This window comes from Paramisgurnus dabryanus, chromosome 14 (genome assembly GCF_030506205.2).
Source record: "Paramisgurnus dabryanus chromosome 14, PD_genome_1.1, whole genome shotgun sequence".
Taxonomy (NCBI): Eukaryota; Metazoa; Chordata; class Actinopteri; order Cypriniformes; family Cobitidae; genus Paramisgurnus; species Paramisgurnus dabryanus.
In genome coordinates this window covers 32,894,874-32,918,970 of record NC_133350.1, presented here as the reverse complement: position 1 = coordinate 32,918,970, position 24,097 = coordinate 32,894,874, and the positions used below count along the sequence as shown (strand labels likewise).

Below are 24,097 nucleotides of genomic sequence, written 5' to 3'. Positions count from 1 at the left end.
CTGAGTTCAAGTCTCGGTGGAACCTTAGTTGTTGACAAAAGCCTGTACAGAACTGTTTGTGGAACTGGAAGATCATTTTGAGAAAAGTTAAATATCCACTACATCAAATAATTCTCACTCCATGAACCCATGTGTCACCCAGTAGATGGCTTCAATTTGGTTTTATGGTGTCATGTTTAGCAATCCACACTTTAACTTTTTACAGTAGACCTGATGGTGCATTGGTTGGAAATTTACAAATTTGGGTCCAGCAGGGTTTTGTTGCCATGTGGTTCCATGGTGTAATGGTTTGCACTCTGGGCTTTGAATCCAGTGATCCGAGTTCAAATCTCGGTGGAACCTTAGTTGTTGACAAAAGCCTGTACAGAACTGTTTGTGGAACTGGAGAAGATAATTTTGAGAAAAGTTAAATATCCACTTCATCAAATAATTCTCACTCCATGAACCCATGGGTCACCCAGTAGATGGCTTCAATTTGGTTTTATGGTGTCATGATTTTCACTACACACATACATTTTTTTAACAGTAGCTCTGATAGTGTATTGGTTGGAAATTTACAATTTTGGGTCAGGCAGAGCTTTGTTGCCGTTTGGTTCCATGGTGTAAATGGCTAGCACTCTGGACTTTGAATCCATTTATCTGTGTTCAAGTCTCAGTGGAACCTTAGTTGTTGACAAAAGCCTGGACTGAACTGGAGAAGGTCATTTTGAGAAAAGTTAAATATCCACTTCATCAAATAATAATTCTCACTCCATGAACCCATGTGTCACCCAGTAGATGGTTTCATGATGTCATGTTTAGCACTCCACACTTTAACTTTTAACAGTAGCTCTGATGGTGCATTGGTTGGAAATTTACAATTTTGGGTCAGGCAGAGTGTCATTGCTGTGTGGTTCCATTGTGTAATGGTTAGCACTCTGCACTTTATGTCCAGCGATCTGAGTTCAAGTCTCGGTGGAACCTTAGTTGTTGACAAAAGCCTGTACAGAACTGTTTGTGGAACTGGAAGATCATTTTGAGAAAAGTTAAATATCCACTACATCAAATAATTCTCACTCCATGAACCCATGTGTCACCCAGTAGATGGCTTCAATTTGGTTTTATGGTGTCATGTTTAGCAATCCACACTTTAACTTTTTACAGTAGACCTGATGGTGCATTGGTTGGAAATTTACAAATTTGGGTCCAGCAGGGTTTTGTTGGCATGTGGTTCCATGGTGTAATGGTTTGCACTCTGGGCTTTGAATCCAGTGATCCGAGTTCAAATCTCGGTGGAACCTTAATTGTTGACAAAAGCCTGTACAGAACTGTTTGTGGAACTGGAGAAGATAATTTTGAGAAAAGTTAAATATCCACTTCATCAAATAATTCTCACTCCATGAACCCATGTGTCACCCAGTAGATGGCTTCAATTTGGTTTTATGGTGTCATGTTTAGCAATCCACAATTTAACTTTTAACAGTAGCTCGGATGGTGCATTGGTTGGAAATTTACAAATTTGGGTCAGGCAGAGCTTTGTTGCCTTTTGGTTCCATGGTGTAATGGTTAGCACTCTGGACTTTGAATCCAGTGATCCGAGTTCAAGTCTCGGTGGAACCTTAGTTGTTGACAAGAGCCTGTACAGAGCTTTTTGTGGAACTGGAGAAGATAATTTTGAGAAAAGTTAAATATCCACTTCATCAAATAATTCTCACTTCATGAACCCATGTGTCACCCAGTAGATGGCTTCAATTTGGTTTTATGGTGTCATGTTTAGCAATCCACAATTTAACTTTTAACAGTAGCTCGGATGGTGCATTGGTTGGAAATTTACAAATTTGGGTCAGGCAGAGCTTTGTTGCCTTTTGGTTCCATGGTGTAATGGTTAGCACTCTGGACTTTGAATCCAGTGATCCGAGTTCAAGTCTCGGTGGAACCTTAGTTGTTGACAAGAGCCTGTACAGAGCTTTTTGTGGAACTGGAGAAGATAATTTTGAGAAAAGTTAAATATCCACTTCATCAAATAATTCTCACTTCATGAACCCATGTGTCACCCAGTAGATGGCTTCAATTTGGTTTTATGGTGTCATGTTTAGCAATCCACAATTTAACTTTTAACAGTAGCTCGGATGGTGCATTGGTTGGAAATTTACAAATTTGGGTCAGGCAGAGCTTTGTTGCCTTTTGGTTCCATGGTGTAATGGTTAGCACTCTGGACTTTGAATCCAGTGATCCGAGTTCAAGTCTCGGTGGAACCTTAGTTGTTGACAAGAGCCTGTACAGAGCTTTTTGTGGAACTGGAGAAGATTATTTTGAGAAAAGTTAAATATCCACTTCATCAAATAATTCTCACTCCATGAACCCATGTGTCACCCAGTAGATGGCTTCAATTTGGTTTTATGGTGTCATGTTTAGCAATCCATAATTTAACTTTTAACAGTAGCTCGGATGGTGCATTGGTTGGAAATTTACAAATTTGGGTCAGGCAGAGCTTTGTTGCTGTTTGGTTCCATGGTGTAATGGTTAGCACTCTGGACTTTGAATCCAGTGATCCGAGTTCAAGTCTCGGTGGAACCTTAGTTGTTGACAAGAGCCTGTACAGAGCTTTTTGTGGAACTGGAGAAGATAATTTTGAGAAAAGTTAAATATCCACTTCATCAAATAATTCTCACTTCATGAACCCATGTGTCACCCAGTAGATGGCTTCAATTTGGTTTTATGTTGTCATGTTTAGCAATCCACAATTTAACTTTTAACAGTAGCTCGGATGGTGCATTGGTTGGAAATTTACAAATTTGGGTCAGGCAGAGCTTTGTTGCCTTTTGGTTCCATGGTGTAATGGTTAGCACTCTGGACTTTGAATCCAGTGATCCGAGTTCAAGTCTCGGTGGAACCTTAGTTGTTGACAAGAGCCTGTACAGAGCTTTTTGTGGAACTGGAGAAGATTATTTTGAGAAAAGTTAAATTTCCTCTTCATCAAATAATTCTCACTCCATGAACCCATGTGTCACCCAGTAGATGGCTTCAATTTGGTTTTATGGTGTCATGTTTAGCAATCCATAATTTAACTTTTAACAGTAGCTCGGATGGTGCATTGGTTGGAAATTTACAAATTTGGGTCAGGCAGAGCTTTGTTGCTGTTTGGTTCCATGGTGTAATGGTTAGCACTCTGGACTTTGAATCCAGTGATCCGAGTTCAAGTCTCGGTGGAACCTTAGTTGTTGACAAAAGCCTGTACAGAACTGTTTGTGGAACTGGAGAAGATAATTTTGAGAAAAGTTAAATATCCACTTCATCAAATAATTCTCACTCCATGAACCCATGTGTCACCCAGTAGATGGCTTCAATTTTGTTTTATGGTGTCATGTTTAGCAATCCACAATTTAACTTTTAACAGTAGCTCGGATGGTGCATTGGTTGGAAATTTACAATTTTAGATCCAGCAGGGTTTTGTTGCTGTCTGGTTACATGGTGTAATGGTTAGCACTCTGGACTTTGAATCCAGTGATCCGAGTTCAAGTCTCGGTGGAACCATAGTTGTTGACAAAAGCCTGTACAGAACTGTTTGTGGAACTGGAGAAGATAGTTTGAGAAAAGTTAAATATCCACTTCATCAAATAATTCTCACTCCATGAACCCATGTGTCACCCAGTAGATGGCTTCAATTTGGTTTTATGGTGTCATGTTTAGCAATCCACAATTTAACTTTTAACAGTAGCTCAGATGGTGCATTGGTTGGAAATTTACAAATTTGGGTCAGGCAGAGCTTTGTTGCCGTTTGGTTCCATGGTGTACTGGTTAGCACTCTGGACTTTGAATCCAGTGATCCGAGTTCAATTCTCGGTGGAACCTTAGTTGTTGACAAGAGCCTGTACAGAGCTTTTTGTGGAACTGGAGAAGATCATTTTGAGAAAAGTTAAAGATCCTCTTCATCAAATAATTCTCACTCCATGAACCCATGTGTCACCCAGTAGACGGCTTCAATTTGGTTTTATTGTGTCATGTTTAGCAATCCACAATTTAACTTTTAACAGTAGCTCGGATGGTGCATTGGTTGGAAATTTACAATTTTGGGTCCAGCAGGGTTGTGTTGCCATGTGGTTCCATGGTGTATTGGTTAGCACTCTGGACTTTGAATCCAGTGATCCGAGTTCAAGTCTCGGTGGATCCTTAGTTGTTGACAAAAGCCTGTAAAGAACTGTTTGTGGAACTGGAGAATATAATTTTGAGAAAAGTTAAATATCCACTTCATCAAATAATTCTCACTCCATGAACCCATGTGTCACCCAGTAGATGGCTTCAATTTGGTTTCATGGTGTCATGATTTTCACTACACACGTAAATTTTTTTAACAGTAGCTCTGATAGTGTATTGGTTGGAAATTTACAATTTTGGGTAAGGCAGAGCTTTGTTGCCGTTTGGTTCAATGGTGTAAATGGCTAGCACTCTGGACTTTGAATCCATTTATCTGTGTTCAAGTCTCATTGGAACCTTAGTTGTTGACAAAAGCCTGGACTGAACTGGAGAAGGTCATTTTGAGAAAAGTTAAATATCCACTTCATCAAATAATAATTCTCACTCCATGAACCCATGTGTCACCCAGTAGATGGTTTCATGATGTCATGTTTAGCACTCCACACTTTAACTTTTAAAAGTAGCTCTGATGGTGCATTGGTTGGAAATTTACAATTTTGGGTCAGGCAGAGTGTCATTGCTGTGTGGTTCCATTGTGTAATGGTTAGCACTCTGCACTTTGAGTCCAGCGATCTGAGTTCAAATCTCGGTGGAACCTTAGTTGTTGACAAAAGCCTGTACAGAACTGTTTGTGGAACTAGAAGATCATTTTGAGAAAAGTTAAATATCCACTTCATCAAATAATTCGTTGGAAATTTACAATTTTGGGTCCAGCAGGGTTTTGTTGCCGTGTGGTTCCATGGTGTAATGGTTAGCACTCTGGACTTTGAATCCAGTGACCCGAGTTCAAGTCTTAGTTGTTGACAAAAGCCTGTACAGAACTGTTTGTGGAACTGGAGAAGACAATTTTGAGAAAAGTTAAATATCCACTTCATCAAATAATTCTCACTCCATGAACCCATGTGTCACCCAGTATATGGGTTCAATTTGGTTTTATGGTGTCATGTTTAGCAATCCACAATTTATCTTTTAACAGTAGCTCTGATAGTGTATTGGTTGGAAATTTACAATTTTGGATCAGGCAGAGCTTTGTTGCCGTTTGGTTCCATGGTGTAATGGATAGCACTCTGCACTTTGAATCCATTTATCTGTGTTCAAGTCTCAGTGAAACCTTAGTTGTTGACAAAAGCCTGGACGGAACTGGAGAAGGTCATTTTGAGAAAAGTTAAATATCCACTTCATTAAATAATAATTCTCAATCCATGAACTCATGTGTCACCCAGTAGATGGCTTCAATTTGGTTTTATGGTGTCATGTTTAGCACTCCACACTTTAACTTTTAACAGTAATTCTGATGGTGCATTGGTTGGAAATTTACAATTTTGGGTCAGGCAGAGTGTCTTTGCTGTGTGGTTCCATTGTGTAATGGTTAGCACTCTGCACTTTGAGTCCAGCGATCCGAGTTTAAATCTCGGTGGAACCTTAGTTGTTGACAAAAGCCTGTGCAGAACTGTTTGTGGAACTGGAGAAGATGATTTTGAGAAAAGTTAAATATCCACTTTATCAAATAATTCTCACTCCATGAACCCATGTGTCACCCAGTAGATGGCTTTAATTTGGTTTCATGGTGTCATGTTTAGCAATCCACACTTTAACTTTTAACAGTAATTCTGATGGTGCATTGGTTGGAAGTTTACAAATTTGGGTCCAGCAGGGTGTTGTTGCTGTGTGGTTCCATGGTGTAATGGTTAGCACTCTGGACTTTGAATCCAGTGATACGAGTTCAAGACTTGGTGGAACCTTAGTTGTTGCAAAAGCCTGTTCAGTGCTGTGTGTGCAACTGGAGAAGATCATTTTGAGAGAAGTTAAATATCCACTTCATCAAATAATTTTCACTCCATGAACCCATGTGTCACCCAGTAGATGGCTTCAATTTGGTTTCATGGTGTCATGTTTAGCAATCCACACTTTAACTTTTAACAGTAGCTCTGATGGTGCATTGGTTGGAAATTTACAATTTTGGGTCCAGCAGGGTTTTGTTGCTGTCTGGTTCCATGGTGTAATGGTTAGCACTCTGGACTTTGAATCCAGTGATCCGAGTTCAAGTCTCGGTGGAACCTTGGTTGTTGACAAAAGCCTGTACAGAGCTTTTTGTGGAACTGGAGAAGATCATTTTGAGAAAAGTTAAAGATCCTTTTCATCAAATAATTCTCACTCCATGAACACATGTTTCACCCAGTAGATGGCTTCAATTTGGTTTCATGGTGTCATGTTTAGCAATCCACACTTTAACTTTTAACAGTAGCTCTGATGGTGCATTGGTTGGAAATTTACAATTTTGGGTCAGGCAGAGTGTCATTGCTGTGTGGTTCCATTGTGTAATGGTTAGCACTCTGCACTTTGAGTCCAGCGATCTGAGTTCAAATCTCGGTGGAACCTTAGTTGTTGACAAAAGCCTGTACAGAACTGTTTGTGGAACTAGAAGATCATTTTGAGAAAAGTTAAATATCCACTTCATCAAATAATTCGTTGGAAATTTACAATTTTGGGTCCAGCAGGGTTTTGTTGCCGTGTGGTTCCATGGTGTAATGGTTAGCACTCTGGACTTTGAATCCAGTGACCCGAGTTCAAGTCTTAGTTGTTGACAAAAGCCTGTACAGAACTGTTTGTGGAACTGGAGAAGACAATTTTGAGAAAAGTTAAATATCCACTTCATCAAATAATTCTCACTCCATGAACCCATGTGTCACCCAGTATATGGGTTCAATTTGGTTTTATGGTGTCATGTTTAGCAATCCACAATTTAACTTTTAACAGTAGCTCGGATGGTGCATTGGTTGGAAATTTACAATTTTAGATCCAGCAGGGTTTTGTTGCCGTATGGTGTAATGGTTAGCACTCTGGACTTTGAATCCAGTGATCCGAGTTCAAGTCTCGGTGGAACCATAGTTGTTGACAAAAGCCTGTACAGAACTGTTTGTGGAACTGGAGAAGATAATTTTGAGAAAAGTTAAATATCCACTTCATCAAATAATTCTCACTCCATGAACCCATGTGTCACCCAGTAGATGGCTTCAATTTGGTTTTATGGTGTCATGTTTAGCAATCCACAATTTAACTTTTAACAGTAGCTCAGATGGTGCATTGGTTGGAAATTTACAAATTTGGGTCAGGCAGAGCTTTGTTGCCGTTTGGTTCCATGGTGTACTGGTTAGCACTCTGGACTTTGAATCCAGTGATCCGAGTTCAATTCTCGGTGGAACCTTAGTTGTTGACAAGAGCCTGTACAGAGCTTTTTGTGGAACTGGAGAAGATCATTTTGAGAAAAGTTAAAGATCCTCTTCATCAAATAATTCTCACTCCATGAACCCATGTGTCACCCAGTAGATGGCTTCAATTTGGTTTTATTGTGTCATGTTTAGCAATCCACAATTTAACTTTTAACAGTAGCTCGGATGGTGCATTGGTTGGAAATTTACAATTTTGGGTCCAGCAGGGTTGTGTTGCCATGTGGTTCCATGGTGTATTGGTTAGCACTCTGGACTTTGAATCCAGTGATCCGAGTTCAAGTCTCGGTGGATCCTTAGTTGTTGACAAAAGCCTGTAAAGAACTGTTTGTGGAACTGGAGAATATAATTTTGAGAAAAGTTAAATATCCACTTCATCAAATAATTCTCACTCCATGAACCCATGTGTCACCCAGTAGATGGCTTCAATTTGGTTTCATGGTGTCATGATTTTCACTACACACGTAAATTTTTTTAACAGTAGCTCTGATAGTGTATTGGTTGGAAATTTACAATTTTGGGTAAGGCAGAGCTTTGTTGCCGTTTGGTTCAATGGTGTAAATGGCTAGCACTCTGGACTTTGAATCCATTTATCTGTGTTCAAGTCTCATTGAAACCTTAGTTGTTGACAAAAGCCTGGACTGAACTGGAGAAGGTCATTTTGAGAAAAGTTAAATATCCACTTCATCAAATAATAATTCTCACTCCATGAACCCATGTGTCACCCAGTAGATGGTTTCATGATGTCATGTTTAGCACTCCACACTTTAACTTTTAAAAGTAGCTCTGATGGTGCATTGGTTGGAAATTTACAATTTTGGGTCAGGCAGAGTGTCATTGCTGTGTGGTTCCATTGTGTAATGGTTAGCACTCTGCACTTTGAGTCCAGCGATCTGAGTTCAAATCTCGGTGGAACCTTAGTTGTTGACAAAAGCCTGTACAGAACTGTTTGTGGAACTAGAAGATCATTTTGAGAAAAGTTAAATATCCACTTCATCAAATAATTCGTTGGAAATTTACAATTTTGGGTCCAGCAGGGTTTTGTTGCCGTTTGGTTCCATGGTGTAATGGTTAGCACTCTGGACTTTGAATCCAGTGACCCGAGTTCAAGTCTTAGTTGTTGACAAAAGCCTGTACAGAACTGTTTGTGGAACTGGAGAAGACAATTTTGAGAAAAGTTAAATATCCACTTCATCAAATAATTCTCACTCCATGAACCCATGTGTCACCCAGTATATGGGTTCAATTTGGTTTTATGGTGTCATGTTTAGCAATCCACAATTTATCTTTTAACAGTAGCTCTGATAGTGTATTGGTTGGAAATTTACAATTTTGGATCAGGCAGAGCTTTGTTGCCGTTTGGTTCCATGGTGTAATGGATAGCACTCTGCACTTTGAATCCATTTATCTGTGTTCAAGTCTCAGTGAAACCTTAGTTGTTGACAAAAGCCTGGACGGAACTGGAGAAGGTCATTTTGAGAAAAGTTAAATATCCACTTCATTAAATAATAATTCTCACTCCATGAACTCATGTGTCACCCAGTAGATGGCTTCAATTTGGTTTTATGGTGTCATGTTTAGCACTCCACACTTTAACTTTTAACAGTAATTCTGATGGTGCATTGGTTGGAAATTTACAATTTTGGGTCAGGCAGAGTGTCTTTGCTGTGTGGTTCCATTGTGTAATGGTTAGCTCTCTGCACTTTGAGTCCAGCGATCCGAGTTCAAATCTCGGTGGAACCTTAGTTGTTGACAAAAGCCTGTGCAGAACTGTTTGTGGAACTGGAGAAGATAATTTTGAGAAAAGTTAAATATCCACTTTATCAAATAATTCTCACTCCATGAACCCATGTGTCACCCAGTAGATGGCTTTAATTTGGTTTCATGGTGTCATGTTTAGCAATCCACACTTTAACTTTTAACAGTAGCTCTGATGGTGCATTGGTTGGAAGTTTACAAATTTGGGTCCAGCAGGGTGTTGTTGCTGTGTGGTTCCATGGTGTAATGGTTAGCACTCTGGACTTTGAATCCAGTGATACGAGTTCAAGACTTGGTGGAACCTTAGTTGTTGACAAAAGCCTGTTCAGTGCTGTGTGTGCAACTGGAGAAGATCACTTTGAGAGAAGTTAAATATCCACTTCATCAAATAATTTTCACTCCATGAACCCATGTGTCACCCAGTAGATGGCTTCAATTTGGTTTCATGGTGTCATGTTTAGCAATCCACACTTTAACTTTTAACAGTAGCTCTGATGGTGCATTGGTTGGAAATTTACAATTTTGGGTCCAGCAGGGTTTTGTTGCTGTCTGGTTCCATGGTGTAATGGTTAGCACTCTGGACTTTGAATCCAGTGATCCGAGTTCAAGTCTCGGTGGAACCTTGGTTGTTGACAAAAGCCTGTACAGAGCTTTTTGTGGAACTGGAGAAGATCATTTTGAGAAAAGTTAAAGATCCTTTTCATCAAATAATTCTCACTCCATGAACACATGTTTCACCCAGTAGATGGCTTCAATTTGGTTTCATGGTGTCATGTTTAGCAATCCACACTTTAACTTTTAACAGTAGCTCTGATGGTGCATTGGTTGGAAAAATAAAGTTTTGGGTCAGGCAGAGTGTCATTGCTGTGTGGTTCCATGTTGTAATGGTTAGCACTCTGGACTTTGAATCCAGTGATCCGAGTTCAAGTCTCGGTGGAACCTTAGTTGTTGACAAAAGCTTGTACAGAACTGTTTGTGGAACTAGAAGATCATTTTGAGAAAAGTTAAATATCCACTTCATCAAATAATTCTCACTCCATGTGTCACCCAGTAGATGGCTTCAATTTGGTTTTATGGTGTAATGTTTAGCAATCCACAATTTAACTTTTAACAGTAGCTCGGATAGTGCATTGGTTGGAAATTTACAATTTTGGGTCAGGCAGAGTGTCATTGCTGTGTGGTTCCATTGTGTAATGGTTAGCACTCTGCACTTTGAGTCCAGCGATCTGAGTTCAAATCTCGGTGGAACCTTAGTTGTTGACAAAAGCCTGTACAGAACTGTTTGTGGAACTAGAAGATCATTTTGAGAAAAGTTAAATATCCACTTCATCAAATAATTCGTTGGAAATTTACAATTTTGGGTCCAGCAGGGTTTTGTTGCCGTGTGGTTCCATGGTGTAATGGTTAGCACTCTGGACTTTGAATCCAGTGACCCGAGTTCAAGTCTTAGTTGTTGACAAAAGCCTGTACAGAACTGTTTGTGGAACTGGAGAAGACAATTTTGAGAAAAGTTAAATATCCACTTCATCAAATAATTCTCACTCCATGAACCCATGTGTCACCCAGTATATGGGTTCAATTTGGTTTTATGGTGTCATGTTTAGCAATCCACAATTTAACTTTTAACAGTAGCTCGGATGGTGCATTGGTTGGAAATTTACAATTTTAGATCCAGCAGGGTTTTGTTGCCGTATGGTGTAATGGTTAGCACTCTGGACTTTGAATCCAGTGATCCGAGTTCAAGTCTCGGTGGAACCATAGTTGTTGACAAAAGCCTGTACAGGACTGTTTGTGGAACTGGAGAAGATAATTTTGAGAAAAGTTAAATATCCACTTCATCAAATAATTCTCACTCCATGAACCCATGTGTCACCCAGTAGATGGCTTCAATTTGGTTTTATGGTGTCATGTTTAGCAATCCACAATTTAACTTTTAACAGTAGCTCAGATGGTGCATTGGTTGGAAATTTACAAATTTGGGTCAGGCAGAGCTTTGTTGCCGTTTGGTTCCATGGTGTACTGGTTAGCACTCTGGACTTTGAATCCAGTGATCCGAGTTCAATTCTCGGTGGAACCTTAGTTGTTGACAAGAGCCTGTACAGAGCTTTTTGTGGAACTGGAGAAGATCATTTTGAGAAAAGTTAAAGATCCTCTTCATCAAATAATTCTCACTCCATGAACCCATGTGTCACCCAGTAGATGGCTTCAATTTGGTTTTATTGTGTCATGTTTAGCAATCCACAATTTAACTTTTAACAGTAGCTCGGATGGTGCATTGGTTGGAAATTTACAATTTTGGGTCCAGCAGGGTTGTGTTGCCATGTGGTTCCATGGTGTATTGGTTAGCACTCTGGACTTTGAATCCAGTGATCCGAGTTCAAGTCTCGGTGGATCCTTAGTTGTTGACAAAAGCCTGTAAAGAACTGTTTGTGGAACTGGAGAATATAATTTTGAGAAAAGTTAAATATCCACTTCATCAAATAATTCTCACTCCATGAACCCATGTGTCACCCAGTAGATGGCTTCAATTTGGTTTCATGGTGTCATGATTTTCACTACACACGTAAATTTTTTTAACAGTAGCTCTGATAGTGTATTGGTTGGAAATTTACAATTTTGGGTAAGGCAGAGCTTTGTTGCCGTTTGGTTCAATGGTGTAAATGGCTAGCACTCTGGACTTTGAATCCATTTATCTGTGTTCAAGTCTCATTGGAACCTTAGTTGTTGACAAAAGCCTGGACTGAACTGGAGAAGGTCATTTTGAGAAAAGTTAAATATCCACTTCATCAAATAATAATTCTCACTCCATGAACCCATGTGTCACCCAGTAGATGGTTTCATGATGTCATGTTTAGCACTCCACACTTTAACTTTTAAAAGTAGCTCTGATGGTGCATTGGTTGGAAATTTACAATTTTGGGTCAGGCAGAGTGTCATTGCTGTGTGGTTCCATTGTGTAATGGTTAGCACTCTGCACTTTGAGTCCAGCGATCTGAGTTCAAATCTCGGTGGAACCTTAGTTGTTGACAAAAGCCTGTACAGAACTGTTTGTGGAACTAGAAGATCATTTTGAGAAAAGTTAAATATCCACTTCATCAAATAATTCGTTGGAAATTTACAATTTTGGGTCCAGCAGGGTTTTGTTGCCGTGTGGTTCCATGGTGTAATGGTTAGCACTCTGGACTTTGAATCCAGTGACCTGAGTTCAAGTCTTAGTTGTTGACAAAAGCCTGTACAGAACTGTTTGTGGAACTGGAGAAGACAATTTTGAGAAAAGTTAAATATCCACTTCATCAAATAATTCTCACTCCATGAACCCATGTGTCACCCAGTATATGGGTTCAATTTGGTTTTATGGTGTCATGTTTAGCAATCCACAATTTATCTTTTAACAGTAGCTCTGATAGTGTATTGGTTGGAAATTTACAATTTTGGATCAGGCAGAGCTTTGTTGCCGTTTGGTTCCATGGTGTAATGGATAGCACTCTGCACTTTGAATCCATTTATCTGTGTTCAAGTCTCAGTGAAACCTTAGTTGTTGACAAAAGCCTGGACGGAACTGGAGAAGGTCATTTTGAGAAAAGTTAAATATCCACTTCATTAAATAATAATTCTCACTCCATGAACTCATGTGTCACCCAGTAGATGGCTTCAATTTGGTTTTATGGTGTCATGTTTAGCACTCCACACTTTAACTTTTAACAGTAATTCTGATGGTGCATTGGTTGGAAATTTACAATTTTGGGTCAGGCAGAGTGTCTTTGCTGTGTGGTTCCATTGTGTAATGGTTAGCACTCTGCACTTTGAGTCCAGCGATCCGAGTTCAAATCTCGGTGGAACCTTAGTTGTTGACAAAAGCCTGTGCAGAACTGTTTGTGGAACTGGAGAAGATAATTTTGAGAAAAGTTAAATATCCACTTTATCAAATAATTCTCACTCCATGAACCCATGTGTCACCCAGTAGATGGCTTTAATTTGGTTTCATGGTGTCATGTTTAGCAATCCACATTTTAACTTTTAACAGTAGCTCTGATGGTGCATTGGTTGGAAGTTTACAAATTTGGGTCCAGCAGGGTGTTGTTGCTGTGTGGTTCCATGGTGTAATGGTTAGCACTCTGGACTTTGAATCCAGTGATACGAGTTCAAGACTTGGTGGAACCTTAGTTGTTGACAAAAGCCTGTTCAGTGCTGTGTGTGCAACTGGAGAAGATCACTTTGAGAGAAGTTAAATATCCACTTCATCAAATAATTTTCACTCCATGAACCCATGTGTCACCCAGTAGATGGCTTCAATTTGGTTTCATGGTGTCATGTTTAGCAATCCACACTTTAACTTTTAACAGTAGCTCTGATGGTGCATTGGTTGGAAATTTACAATTTTGGGTCCAGCAGGGTTTTGTTGCTGTCTGGTTCCGGTACCCACCAGTGTCTGGACTGCCTCCGAGGTCCTAACATCCGAACGAGGTCTGAACCAGCTCCTAACCAGGTCCGAACACATTCCTAACGAGATCAAAGAATTTCAAACGAGGTCCTAACACAGGTCCGGACAGTGACGTAGTCGTTGTGACGCGGGAGGGGGCGTGGTTATCGCTTTAGCGTGGCGGCCATTTTTTCACCGCATCAACTCAAAACACGGGATAAAGGTTTGGAAAATTGATTAATACTCATTAAGCAACACTCATAAAACACAAATCAATAAACGATTTCATTTCCCGTCCCGTTAGCATGATATTCAAATTGTATTTCAACGTTCTTATTACGTGGCCGCTTATAATAACCATCATTAATAGATGGTAAATTGATTGTTAATTAATCTTTAATTAACGTTAATTGTCATTTAACTGTTAGCAAACAGTCTTTTTACTGTAAACAAACAATGAAATTATAATTAATAATGTTTACTAATTATAAGTTGTGCTGTAAATTAACAGTTACAGTTATATTCGTCATATAATGTATAAGGTAACTTATCGGGTAATGGTTAATAACAATGTGTGTAAATCTTTAAGAAACCATTTTTAAAACATCTTCAACATTACATAGGCGGACCAGATATTCCTAACACTTTGTTAAGGGTTACTAGTAGTTGGTTTGTAAAGTTATGTGGCTATAAACATTATCTGGGTGGTTATTATAAGGTCGCAACAGATTACTATAATACCTTGTTAAATAGTTAATAAATACTTTGTAAACCATCTATAAACATTATTTTACCAGAAGGAGGCAGAGGAACATACTTTTAAACATATATTTATTTGTTTATTTGCCATATAAACTGTCGATTTCTCGGGAAAAGCCATAAGATGTGTAATAGTTGTGGCAAGTTTCATCCCCTCCGGTAATGGAGCCTGGTTTTGTGTTTGAGCAGAGCGAACAGATGTGCCCAGATGTGTTAATTTATTATATAGTACCTTTTAAATAACGTATATAGTACCTTTTAAAACATACATTTTCAAATTGCTTCACAACAACTATAAAACAATCATGCAAACATACCTACCTACCTACATAACATACACTCATACAAGTATAATTTCCTCTGCTCTGTTTGTCTGTCTACACACATAGTCTGGCTTGACCTTAACTTATTTTTTGTTTATTGTTTTCAGATGACTAAGACAGGAAAGCCAGATAGTTACTGGAGGGACATCTGCTTCAAATATGCTCGGGGCCAATACCACTTTTCAACTGGCAAACGGCCAGGGGCCAAGAAATGGAAAAAGGCCTTGGAGAGAATTGATGCTTGCCCCCTGCAGAGCCATTCTACTAAGGATCTGTTTGGGAGAAGCCTTCGGTGCTCCTGTGGGTTCCATAAGGTAGGTGAAACTATTTACTAATTTATTGTTTCTGGTTTGTTTGGTTGTTTTTCCTCTGGTGGGCTTCAGTGATTTTGCAGTAATGCCTGTTTATAAAGCCTGTTTGCTTTTTGTCTTTTTTCAAATTTTTTCTTTAATTGACATTGTATGAATAAACATTATTTTACATATTGTTCTATTTTTAAAGCTGCATTGTGTAAGAACTTCTCCCATCTAGCTGTGAAATTCTATTCCAACTGAATATTACTTTCTAGCCCTCCGCCCAATTCGAGCGTGTTTTCACTCCTACGGTGGCCGTTTCATGCCAAGATTAACATGGCTTCCAGTACTACGACTTTGTCCAGTGTGAGTGTAGTATAACAGTGCGAAAGGTGAAGCGAAAGTATTTCAAAGATGAAGGCGCAACATGTATTCAGCCATTTGAGGGACTCGCCAGTATGTATTCTGAATAGCCAGCCAGCAGATCTGTCATCAGGTGCTGGGTCCAGTGAGGCAGGAGTAGTTGAGACGGAGGCAGGGCAAGTCCAAGTCAGCATGGAGGTAGGGAGAGGAGGCATGGAGACATGTAGAGGAGACACAGAGGCAGGGAGAGTTCAAGACAACACAGAGGCAGCAAGAGGAGACACAGAGGCAGGAGGAGTCGGAGACCACACAGAGGCAGGGAGAGGAGACACAGAGGCAGGGGCATCAGTGGCAGGACAGAAAGTGCAGTGCTACAAGTGCAACCAGCTTGTGGAGGGAGACAAATTTTCAGAGCACCTGTCTGACCACCATGTGGAGGAGATGTGTGACACCTGTGGGGCCAAGGTGCAGGGTACTCTTGGTCTTTTGAATCACATCCAAACGGCTCACTATAAAGCATTTATTGTGCCATCACCGCAAAAGCCACCCCCGAAAAACTACAAAAGCACTACCACCACAAAAGTTCTACCATCAAAGACAACACCATCTCTGCTTCCTCCTTCAAGTAGCTCTGCCACACCACACCACACTGCAACTCCACCAACTTCAAAACCAACTTCAATCAATTGGAAAGGTTTTCTTCCTGAGCAGTTTCGGAGAGTAGTCCAGGAAGCAGATCAGGTGTGGATTTCCAAATGCCTATATGAGCCTACAGGCCGGCTGAAACAAAAAATCCAAGCCTGCTGGTTTCACCCCCCACTGAAGCCCAAACCATCTCCTCCTGAGCCTGGGTGGTACTACCGGCAGAGGATGTTCATCTGGGCACCAATGAGGATGTGGGGAATTCTTTTAAAATGCCCAAAATGTTCCCGGAAAATGAACAGCTCCGGGATCTACAGAAAGATAAGGGAGGTAATTGATGTGGATAGCCGCTACTACCTAGTGGGAGGGGACTATCCACGTTGCAGCAAGTGCTCTCAGCCGGTCTGCCCATGGAGCCAGGATATAATCTCCCAGGTGGATGTGGCACACAGGAGCATGTTCCCCGCTGTCCTCACAACACAGCTGGCTCTGGACAGGAAATGCATGACTTTCCTGAAGCCCAGGACCATTGGTAACAGTTCCTCCTACTTCCAGTCTGCAATAGAGGAAGCGCACAGCGAGGAGTGGGCTCGGCAGACCATCCGCTACCTCTCAGACTGTGAGCGTCATAGTAAGATGGCTACCTTCGTCCCCTCTGCAGCTGTATATCTTCCTCCACCACCCTTCAGGCCCCTTCCACTTGCTCAATGGTTTGAGACGGTCCATTCCAATGAAATCCTCAGCCATGTGGATGAAATGAAGGGAGTGATCACTTCTACCTATGGTAGAATTCTTAAAATGGATTCAACAAAGAAGGTTAGGATTTCAATAGTAAAAATGTATATAAAATAAAATATGTATAATTACAACAAAACAGGAAATTGGTTTACTTCTTGTGTTTGTTTTACAGATCACCAAAAAGCTGGCTGGCGAGATCGGGGACAGTGCTGCATGGATGACAAACATCGGCAACGAGTTTGGCCAGGTGTTGAACTCTGTTCTGACGACGGGTGAAGGTGCAGGGTTGGAAGAGTTGTGCCAAGGCATCGTCACTCGGTACAAGAATGCGGGCCAAGCTGAACCTGAGGTCATCTATGTCGACCGGGATTGCTGCAGCCAGTCAGGTGGGTGAAAATTTCTCTCTCTCTCTCTCTCTCTCTCTCTTTCTCTCTCTCTCGCACGCACACACACACACATACACACACACACACACACACACACACACAGTACAGGTGTTGTGGTCTATGTTATTATGAATCGTTGTTTTTTACAGGTGTGTCTTCAGTGGCTAAGCTCTTTCACCCATGGAGGTCTGCAGTGCGCTTAGACAGCTTCCATTTCATGAGACGCTTTAACTGCGGCCTCACTACAGAACACCACCCTCTCTATGGCACCTTTTGTGCCAAGCTTTCCTCCTGCGTTTTTGAATGGGACCAGGAGGATGTGCAACGCCTGAAGGAGGCCAAGAGAGCAGAGTGGAAGAGCAGCCACAGCGGACATACTCCCACTGAAGAACAGCTCATGGCCACTATCAGCCCAGGGGAATTAAAGAGACACTGCAGGAGGAGAACGCGTGGAGTGGAGGAGATGCGGAGCATGATTTCAGGGCTGCTGGAATCAGTATGGGAGCTGACAGACACCACAGGGCTGCGTCTGGTGAGCCATGACAGCATGCGCCACGTGTGGAAAGTGCAGCAGAAGCACCTGGAGTGCCTCCAAGACCCTGCAGGTGTTGCACTGTACACAAAGGTGGGGACACTCCAAAAGGGCGGCAAAGAGCTGGACATCCTTAGGTGTGGTAGGGGGTCCTCCTCCCTGGAGAGTTTTCACCGACATCAGTGTGCTTTTATTCCAGGTACATTTGCATCAAGACATACTGTATTGTATATCTTTTCTAATTGTTATTTTCTGTTATGACAGAGAATGTGTTGTAATTATTCAAAATAACACAATAACCACTGCCGGGTATTCATATGTATTACCTTTACAATAATGGTTCACTGAACAGAGTATTTTGTTTCTTAGGCTGGAGGTGCAATGCTGTACATATGCAAATGTACATGCTCGAGGGGGCATCAAGATGGAACATGGGTCGGGCTAAGGAGGCAGTAGATGTGGAGGGGGCCTCGTCCCTAAGAAGCTTTGATGTTCGCTTGATTTCCCACCTTAACAACTTAAGCCAGCGCGTCCATGGTTGTGATCTGGTGCCAGAGATCACCCCACCCGGGAAACCTACTGGTAAGAGAGATCTTAGAGCAACACTGGCTTACCAGAGTATTACATCCTCTCCTCCTCTTTTTCTTAAGCACCCCCCTACTCAGAGGACATGCATTTCTTGGCTGTGAAAAACATGCTGTTTATGTAGGATAAGGATGTGCGTACACTACTGTTCAAAAGTTTAGGCTCACTTGACTAAAATGTTATGATCTTCAAAATCATTTAATCTGAAGGGGTATGGTTAAATGCTTGAAATTACTTTTACTTTACTGATTAATTATTGTTACTAGAAAAGTAACATTTTATTTTAGAATGATGACTTACACTGAATATTGAAAAAAGCAGCCAATAAGAGCCCAGATTAAATGTGAACTCCTATACTCTTTAAAATTGAAAATTTTGAAAACATGACACGCGTATTTTGCAATTTCTAGGCAATATAATATATTTTACTGAGTTTTGATTTATTTTGGATGCTTTTAATCACCAGCATATTTCTCACAGTTACATTTGTGTTATGCCATAGTGAATGTATGTCCTTTCTTCATTTTGTGTTTACACTGGTTACAGGTGAGCGTATAGCAGTGGAATATTTATTGGCCCAGACCAACAGAGGTGACCTGCTGGCTCCATCACAGGTCTCCGAAATCCCCTCGCAGGTGCTTGAGGAGGAGGATGAACCAGATGACACCATCAGCATGCCTGATATTGTCTGCCATTCAGCTGAGATAGGGGCTGGTGATCCTCCAAGTGCTGTGGAGGGTGACACTGAACCCGGACCCCTCATCACAGAGGTCAGAAACACTTTCTGTAACACCTTACTGAAAAACGCAATATTTAACTTATTTAACTTATTTTAAGTAAATGTGGTTACATTTTAATAAGGTAAATAAATATAAAATCAGCATTGCTCACATATTACCATGCCTGATATTGTCTGCCAGTCAGCTGAGATAGGGGCTGGTGATCCTCCAAGTGCTGTGGAGGGTGACACTGAACCCGGACCCCTCATCACAGAGGTCAGAAACACTTTCTGCAACACCTTACTCAAAAACGCAATATTTAACTTATTTAACTTATGTTAAGTAAATGTGGTTACATTTTAATAAGGTAAATAAATATAAAATCAGCATTGCTCACATATTAGAAATAAGAGTGTACATTAATTTGCTTGTTTTTTTCTTTTTCTCACTTATCACTTTTCAGACCAGCCAATGTGACTCGAGGGGCGTTGTGGGATGGGAGGCAGTTGATGCCCTTGCAGCCTACCTAGTTGACTTGAATCGCACCATCACCGCCTTGTCAGCCAAGGAGGCGGCGTACATAGTCAACCTGTACACAGCTCTCCATGCCATGGACAAAAAACCTTTAAGGTACAACATAGTCATTATTTTGTACACCAAAATTAAACATACATTCCATGGAATGAATGAAGCATATGGATGTCTCTTTCACTGTTTAGGTTCACCCAGAAGGCTAAGAAAAAAGCACATGCATCAGGAGGACCATGGAGAGCACCCAGGAAGCCGAGTGGCTCTGCTCCTGGACAGCAGGCGGCAGAGAGGTGCTTGATCACAATTTGCTATTATTTTGGTTCAATACAAATCATTAAGAGACAGCACGAGTCACTGTGAAAAGTATTTTTTGAGTGTAAATTATTTTATTGCAATCCCTATTGACATTGTAACTTAGTTCTTCATCACTTTACATCCTTGTTCACAGTCCAGAAAATATCATCCTTCTCTCCCACAGACTATACATGATTCACGGCCAAGCAGCCCAGGACCCCGGAATACATAGGGTCAGTGACTGTGTTTGCCTCAGACTTGCAAAAGAGTTTGAGCAGTCATGCAACAGGCCAAAGGACGCAAAGGGGAAAACCATGCCCATCCCTCAGTCCATTGTCAGCGTCTACAGCCACATCAAACAGCTGCTGGAGGACAGCATGGTTGTCCTGAACCAGACGAACCTGAGTCTGGTGCCGGTTAACAACACCACAGTATCTTCATGGTATGTGTTATTTCATTTACCTTTCCCATACAGTCAAGACAGTATATGAAGAGTTTCGTTACAAAACGAGATAAATCCCTTTTTTTAACATTTTTGTCAAAACATGTTTATTATTATGTTATCATGTTATTATTTTGTTTTATGGTGCTACTTAGCTGTATTTTTTAAGTTATGAAGGTTTAAATGAAAACAAACCAACTGCAGTTGAATTGATATTAATTGGAATGCACAACCAAAAAATGAGATTTCTGAAAAATAAAAAAATGGAGTTATCTCGTTTTGCAACGAGATTTAACATGAAGAAAAACCATCCACCTGCATGCTTGTTAGAAAATATGTAATAACCTTAGAGAGGGAGGATAGGTTTTTATACATGTATAAAATAATGAATGTATGTCTTGTAGGCTGCTTAAGAGGGATAAGAGGAAGGACAGGAACATGCAGCTGCAAGGCACTGCACTTCCCAAACAGCTGTACCTGGCCAAGGAGCCTCTTCCTGCAGTGAACACACTTCCAGCTGCCCCTGTGCAACATGCACATGAACCTATGACATTTGAGGAGCCTGAAAACCATGAGGGGGAAGCTTTCCCCCGCCAGCGCACACTAGCGGTAAGCAAGCCTGTGTTCTCTCCACCATCTCCACCTCCCCAGTTCCCTCCACAATTTGGGCCAGCGCCTCCATTCCAGCAAACTCCTCAGTTGCAGCATGCGCCTCCATTTCCACATGCTTCTCCATTTCTGCATGCTCCTCCATATCCCCATGCACCTCCCTATACACATGCACCTCCATATCCCCATGCACCTCCATATCCCCATTCACCTCCATATCCGCATGCTCCTCCATATCCGCATGCTCCTCCATATCCGCATGCTCCTCCATTTCCGCATGCTCCTCCATATCCACATGCTCCTCCATATCCACAAGCTTCTCCATTGCAGCAAGCTCCTACAGAGTGCCTTCCATCCCAGCCAAGGCAACGTGCCTGGAGGCTGAAGAAAGCTGCCCAGGAGGATGAGGAGCTAGTGTCAAGGGGGGAACCGCCACGGAAGAGGCTAACAAAAGAAAAGTATCACTACACCTGCAAGTTGTGTGGCCAGGAAAAAAATAAAACAACTGGACACACCCAGCTGAAGGGGCGGTGGTACTGTCCAGCCTCAGGACTGACCCTGGATGACTGGAAGGAGAGTGTTTAGTTTCTGTCACCATTACATGTCTTTCTCTATGTTGATTGTCTGTTATAATAAAGTTTAATCATTTTATTGGAGCCAAGAACAGCCTTCACGTTTTTATTTAATTTCCTCTTAATACCAGCACAGTGAGTGTACTCCATTGAATGTAATTGTTAAAACTAAAGCCAGATTTACTTGCAGAATCATTTTACATTTATTCACAAAACCCAACACTCTATCCTCAATTTGGAATATGTTTTATTCACTTGTGCTGCACAGATGTAGTCTCTCAAATAAATGAGTTTACCAAAAAAAGGAGGGGGAAACATGATGGGGGAATTATTAACATTTACAGTTATACACTGTTATTACTGTTAGCTTTAAATGTAGCATGTGACATTTTGAGTTAATTATTTGAATATTAATTAGTTTACATCACAAAATATGTTTATTTACAAGAGAATTTGCTTTAAATGCATTAATGTGCATAATTGCATAATCACAGGGTTATTACTATGGTGATTTATATGCAGAGGCAGACATTACTTGAGTACTTTGAGTAAATTTCCCAAGGATCTGTGCTTTATCAGAGTGTTTGTCTTGGAAAAAAAAATATACTTTACTAAAAAATGTTCACTACGTTCTAAAGCATAGAATCATACTGTGTATTCCTTTTATATTGCATATTAAACTTGATTTAATACCTAATTACATAAAAAATTGTGTACTTTTACTTTCTTGAGTAAAAGTACAAAAATACTTTCTACTTAAGTAAAAGTAAAAAAATACTAGATGTTTAATGTACTTAAATATTAAATATAAACCAAAAACGTGAAATTATGAAATGTAGTGGACTAAAAATTATAATAATATGCTTTGGAATGAATGTTTTCCAAAGAAAAACACTAATAAAATACGAATACTTGAAAATTTACTTTTATGTATAAAGTAAAAATACTAATGTAGTGTCCGCCTCTGTTTATATGGAAAAGAGTTTAAAAAAAATGACTACGTTACCCACAATGCATTGCATGTGTACTTCCGGAATGCACTACGAGACTAAAGAACAACCGAAAATGCAAGCGACATTGCCATACCATAGGTTCGAATCCCGCAAAAGACATGAAAATTAAAGTGATGATAAACCTTGCAATAAGTATAGAACTGTGTGTAAACAATGTTGAAAAAATAAAGTGTACGTTTTCCTCCTCTTTTCTCCTTTTCTTTTTCTCTCTTTCCCCCCTCTTTCCTCTCTCTTTTCTTCTTTCCCCCCCCATGGGCAGTCCCTTTTGCCCCATTTTTGGCCGAATGGTTAGCACTCTGGACTTTGAATCCAGTGATCCGAGTTCAAGTCTCGGTGGAACCTTGGTTGTTGACAAAAGCCTGTACAGAGCTTTTTGTGGAACTGGAGAAGATCATTTTGAGAAAAGTTAAAGATCCTTTTCATCAAATAATTCTCACTCCATGAACACATGTTTCACCCAGTAGATGGCTTCAATTTGGTTTCATGGTGTCATGTTTAGCAATCCACACTTTAACTTTTAACAGTAGCTCTGATGGTGCATTGGTTGGAAAAATAAAGTTTTGGGTCAGGCAGAGTGTCATTGCTGTGTGGTTCCATGTTGTAATGGTTAGCACTCTGGACTTTGAATCCAGTGATCCGAGTTCAAGTCTCGGTGGAACCTTAGTTGTTGACAAAAGCTTGTACAGAACTGTTTGTGGAACTAGAAGATCATTTTGAGAAAAGTTAAATATCCACTTCATCAAATAATTCTCACTCCATGTGTCACCCAGTAGATGGCTTCAATTTGGTTTTATGGTGTAATGTTTAGCAATCCACAATTTAACTTTTAACAGTAGCTCGGATAGTGCATTGGTTGGAAATTTACAATTTTGGGTCAGGCAGAGTGTCATTGCTGTGTGGTTCCATTGTGTAATGGTTAGCACTCTGCACTTTGAGTCCAGCGATCTGAGTTCAAATCTCGGTGGAACCTTAGTTGTTGACAAAAGCCTGTACAGAACTGTTTGTGGAACTAGAAGATCATTTTGAGAAAAGTTAAATATCCACTTCATCAAATAATTCGTTGGAAATTTACAATTTTGGGTCCAGCAGGGTTTTGTTGCTGTGTGGTTCCATGGTGTAATGGTTAGCACTCTGGACTTTGAATCCAGTGACCCGAGTTCAAGTCTTAGTTGTTGACAAAAGCCTGTACAGAACTGTTTGTGGAACTGGAGAAGACAATTTTGAGAAAAGTTAAATATCCACTTCATCAAATAATTCTCACTCCATGAACCCATGTGTCACCCAGTATATGGGTTCAATTTGGTTTTATGGTGTCATGTTTAGCAATCCACAATTTAACTTTTAACAGTAGCTCGGATGGTGCATTGGTTGGAAATTTACAATTTTAGATCCAGCAGGGTTTTGTTGCCGTATGGTGTAATGGTTAGCACTCTGGACTTTGAATCCAGTGATCCGAGTTCAAGTCTCGGTGGAACCATAGTTGTTGACAAAAGCCTGTACAGGACTGTTTGTGGAACTGGAGAAGATAATTTTGAGAAAAGTTAAATATCCACTTCATCAAATAATTCTCACTCCATGAACCCATGTGTCACCCAGTAGATGGCTTCAATTTGGTTTTATGGTGTCATGTTTAGCAATCCACAATTTAACTTTTAACAGTAGCTCAGATGGTGCATTGGTTGGAAATTTACAAATTTGGGTCAGGCAGAGCTTTGTTG

General features: G+C 40.4%; 1 protein-coding gene and 14 non-coding genes across 15 annotated transcripts; all 15 read left to right on the top strand.

Moving 5' to 3' along the window:
* Positions 1 to 1,527: 1,527 nt before the first annotated feature.
* trnaq-uug (transfer RNA glutamine (anticodon UUG)) lies at positions 1,528 to 1,599 on the top strand. Its single transcript has one exon. It is a non-coding gene; the product is annotated as a tRNA-Gln (tRNA).
* A 247-nt stretch (positions 1,600 to 1,846) lies between these two features.
* On the top strand, positions 1,847 to 1,918 carry trnaq-uug (transfer RNA glutamine (anticodon UUG)). The gene has a single exon. It is a non-coding gene; the product is annotated as a tRNA-Gln (tRNA).
* Positions 1,919 to 2,165: 247 nt separating this feature from the next.
* Positions 2,166 to 2,237, top strand: trnaq-uug (transfer RNA glutamine (anticodon UUG)). The gene has a single exon. It is a non-coding gene; the product is annotated as a tRNA-Gln (tRNA).
* Positions 2,238 to 2,484: 247 nt separating this feature from the next.
* Positions 2,485 to 2,556, top strand: trnaq-uug (transfer RNA glutamine (anticodon UUG)). The gene has a single exon. It is a non-coding gene; the product is annotated as a tRNA-Gln (tRNA).
* Positions 2,557 to 2,803: 247 nt separating this feature from the next.
* trnaq-uug (transfer RNA glutamine (anticodon UUG)) lies at positions 2,804 to 2,875 on the top strand. The gene has a single exon. It is a non-coding gene; the product is annotated as a tRNA-Gln (tRNA).
* Positions 2,876 to 3,122: 247 nt separating this feature from the next.
* On the top strand, positions 3,123 to 3,194 carry trnaq-uug (transfer RNA glutamine (anticodon UUG)). Its single transcript has one exon. It is a non-coding gene; the product is annotated as a tRNA-Gln (tRNA).
* A 247-nt stretch (positions 3,195 to 3,441) lies between these two features.
* trnaq-uug (transfer RNA glutamine (anticodon UUG)) lies at positions 3,442 to 3,513 on the top strand. Its single transcript has one exon. It is a non-coding gene; the product is annotated as a tRNA-Gln (tRNA).
* A 246-nt stretch (positions 3,514 to 3,759) lies between these two features.
* On the top strand, positions 3,760 to 3,831 carry trnaq-uug (transfer RNA glutamine (anticodon UUG)). The gene has a single exon. It is a non-coding gene; the product is annotated as a tRNA-Gln (tRNA).
* Positions 3,832 to 6,161: 2,330 nt separating this feature from the next.
* On the top strand, positions 6,162 to 6,233 carry trnaq-uug (transfer RNA glutamine (anticodon UUG)). Its single transcript has one exon. It is a non-coding gene; the product is annotated as a tRNA-Gln (tRNA).
* Positions 6,234 to 7,306: 1,073 nt separating this feature from the next.
* On the top strand, positions 7,307 to 7,378 carry trnaq-uug (transfer RNA glutamine (anticodon UUG)). The gene has a single exon. It is a non-coding gene; the product is annotated as a tRNA-Gln (tRNA).
* A 2,331-nt stretch (positions 7,379 to 9,709) lies between these two features.
* On the top strand, positions 9,710 to 9,781 carry trnaq-uug (transfer RNA glutamine (anticodon UUG)). The gene has a single exon. It is a non-coding gene; the product is annotated as a tRNA-Gln (tRNA).
* Positions 9,782 to 10,028: 247 nt separating this feature from the next.
* Positions 10,029 to 10,100, top strand: trnaq-uug (transfer RNA glutamine (anticodon UUG)). The gene has a single exon. It is a non-coding gene; the product is annotated as a tRNA-Gln (tRNA).
* A 1,063-nt stretch (positions 10,101 to 11,163) lies between these two features.
* Positions 11,164 to 11,235, top strand: trnaq-uug (transfer RNA glutamine (anticodon UUG)). Its single transcript has one exon. It is a non-coding gene; the product is annotated as a tRNA-Gln (tRNA).
* A 5,341-nt stretch (positions 11,236 to 16,576) lies between these two features.
* On the top strand, positions 16,577 to 21,445 carry LOC135747324 (uncharacterized). Its single transcript, XM_065265939.2, has 10 exons — positions 16,577 to 16,774; positions 16,869 to 17,082; positions 17,232 to 17,813; positions 17,984 to 18,196; positions 18,746 to 18,969; positions 19,120 to 19,194; positions 19,382 to 19,548; positions 19,638 to 19,739; positions 19,928 to 20,185; positions 20,590 to 21,445. The coding sequence occupies exons 1-10, from the start codon at positions 16,595 to 16,597 to the stop codon at positions 21,377 to 21,379; spliced, it is 2,805 nt and encodes a 934-aa protein (XP_065122011.2). The 5' UTR covers positions 16,577 to 16,594; the 3' UTR covers positions 21,380 to 21,445.
* A 1,523-nt stretch (positions 21,446 to 22,968) lies between these two features.
* trnaq-uug (transfer RNA glutamine (anticodon UUG)) lies at positions 22,969 to 23,040 on the top strand. The gene has a single exon. It is a non-coding gene; the product is annotated as a tRNA-Gln (tRNA).
* Positions 23,041 to 24,097: the final 1,057 nt, after the last annotated feature.

What these genes read in the sequence shown, in the direction of transcription:
- LOC135747324 (XM_065265939.2), top strand. Translation starts at nt 16,595, where the DNA reads ATGGCTACCTTCGTCCCCTCTGCAGCTGTATATCTTCCTCCACCACCC. An exon ending in TCAGTGTGCTTTTATTCCAG is followed by an intron (nt 17,814 to 17,983) that starts GTACATTTGCAT and finishes TTTGTTTCTTAG; the next exon opens with GCTGGAGGTGCAATGCTGTA. An exon ending in CCCACCCGGGAAACCTACTG is followed by an intron (nt 18,197 to 18,745) that starts GTAAGAGAGATC and finishes CACTGGTTACAG; the next exon opens with GTGAGCGTATAGCAGTGGAA.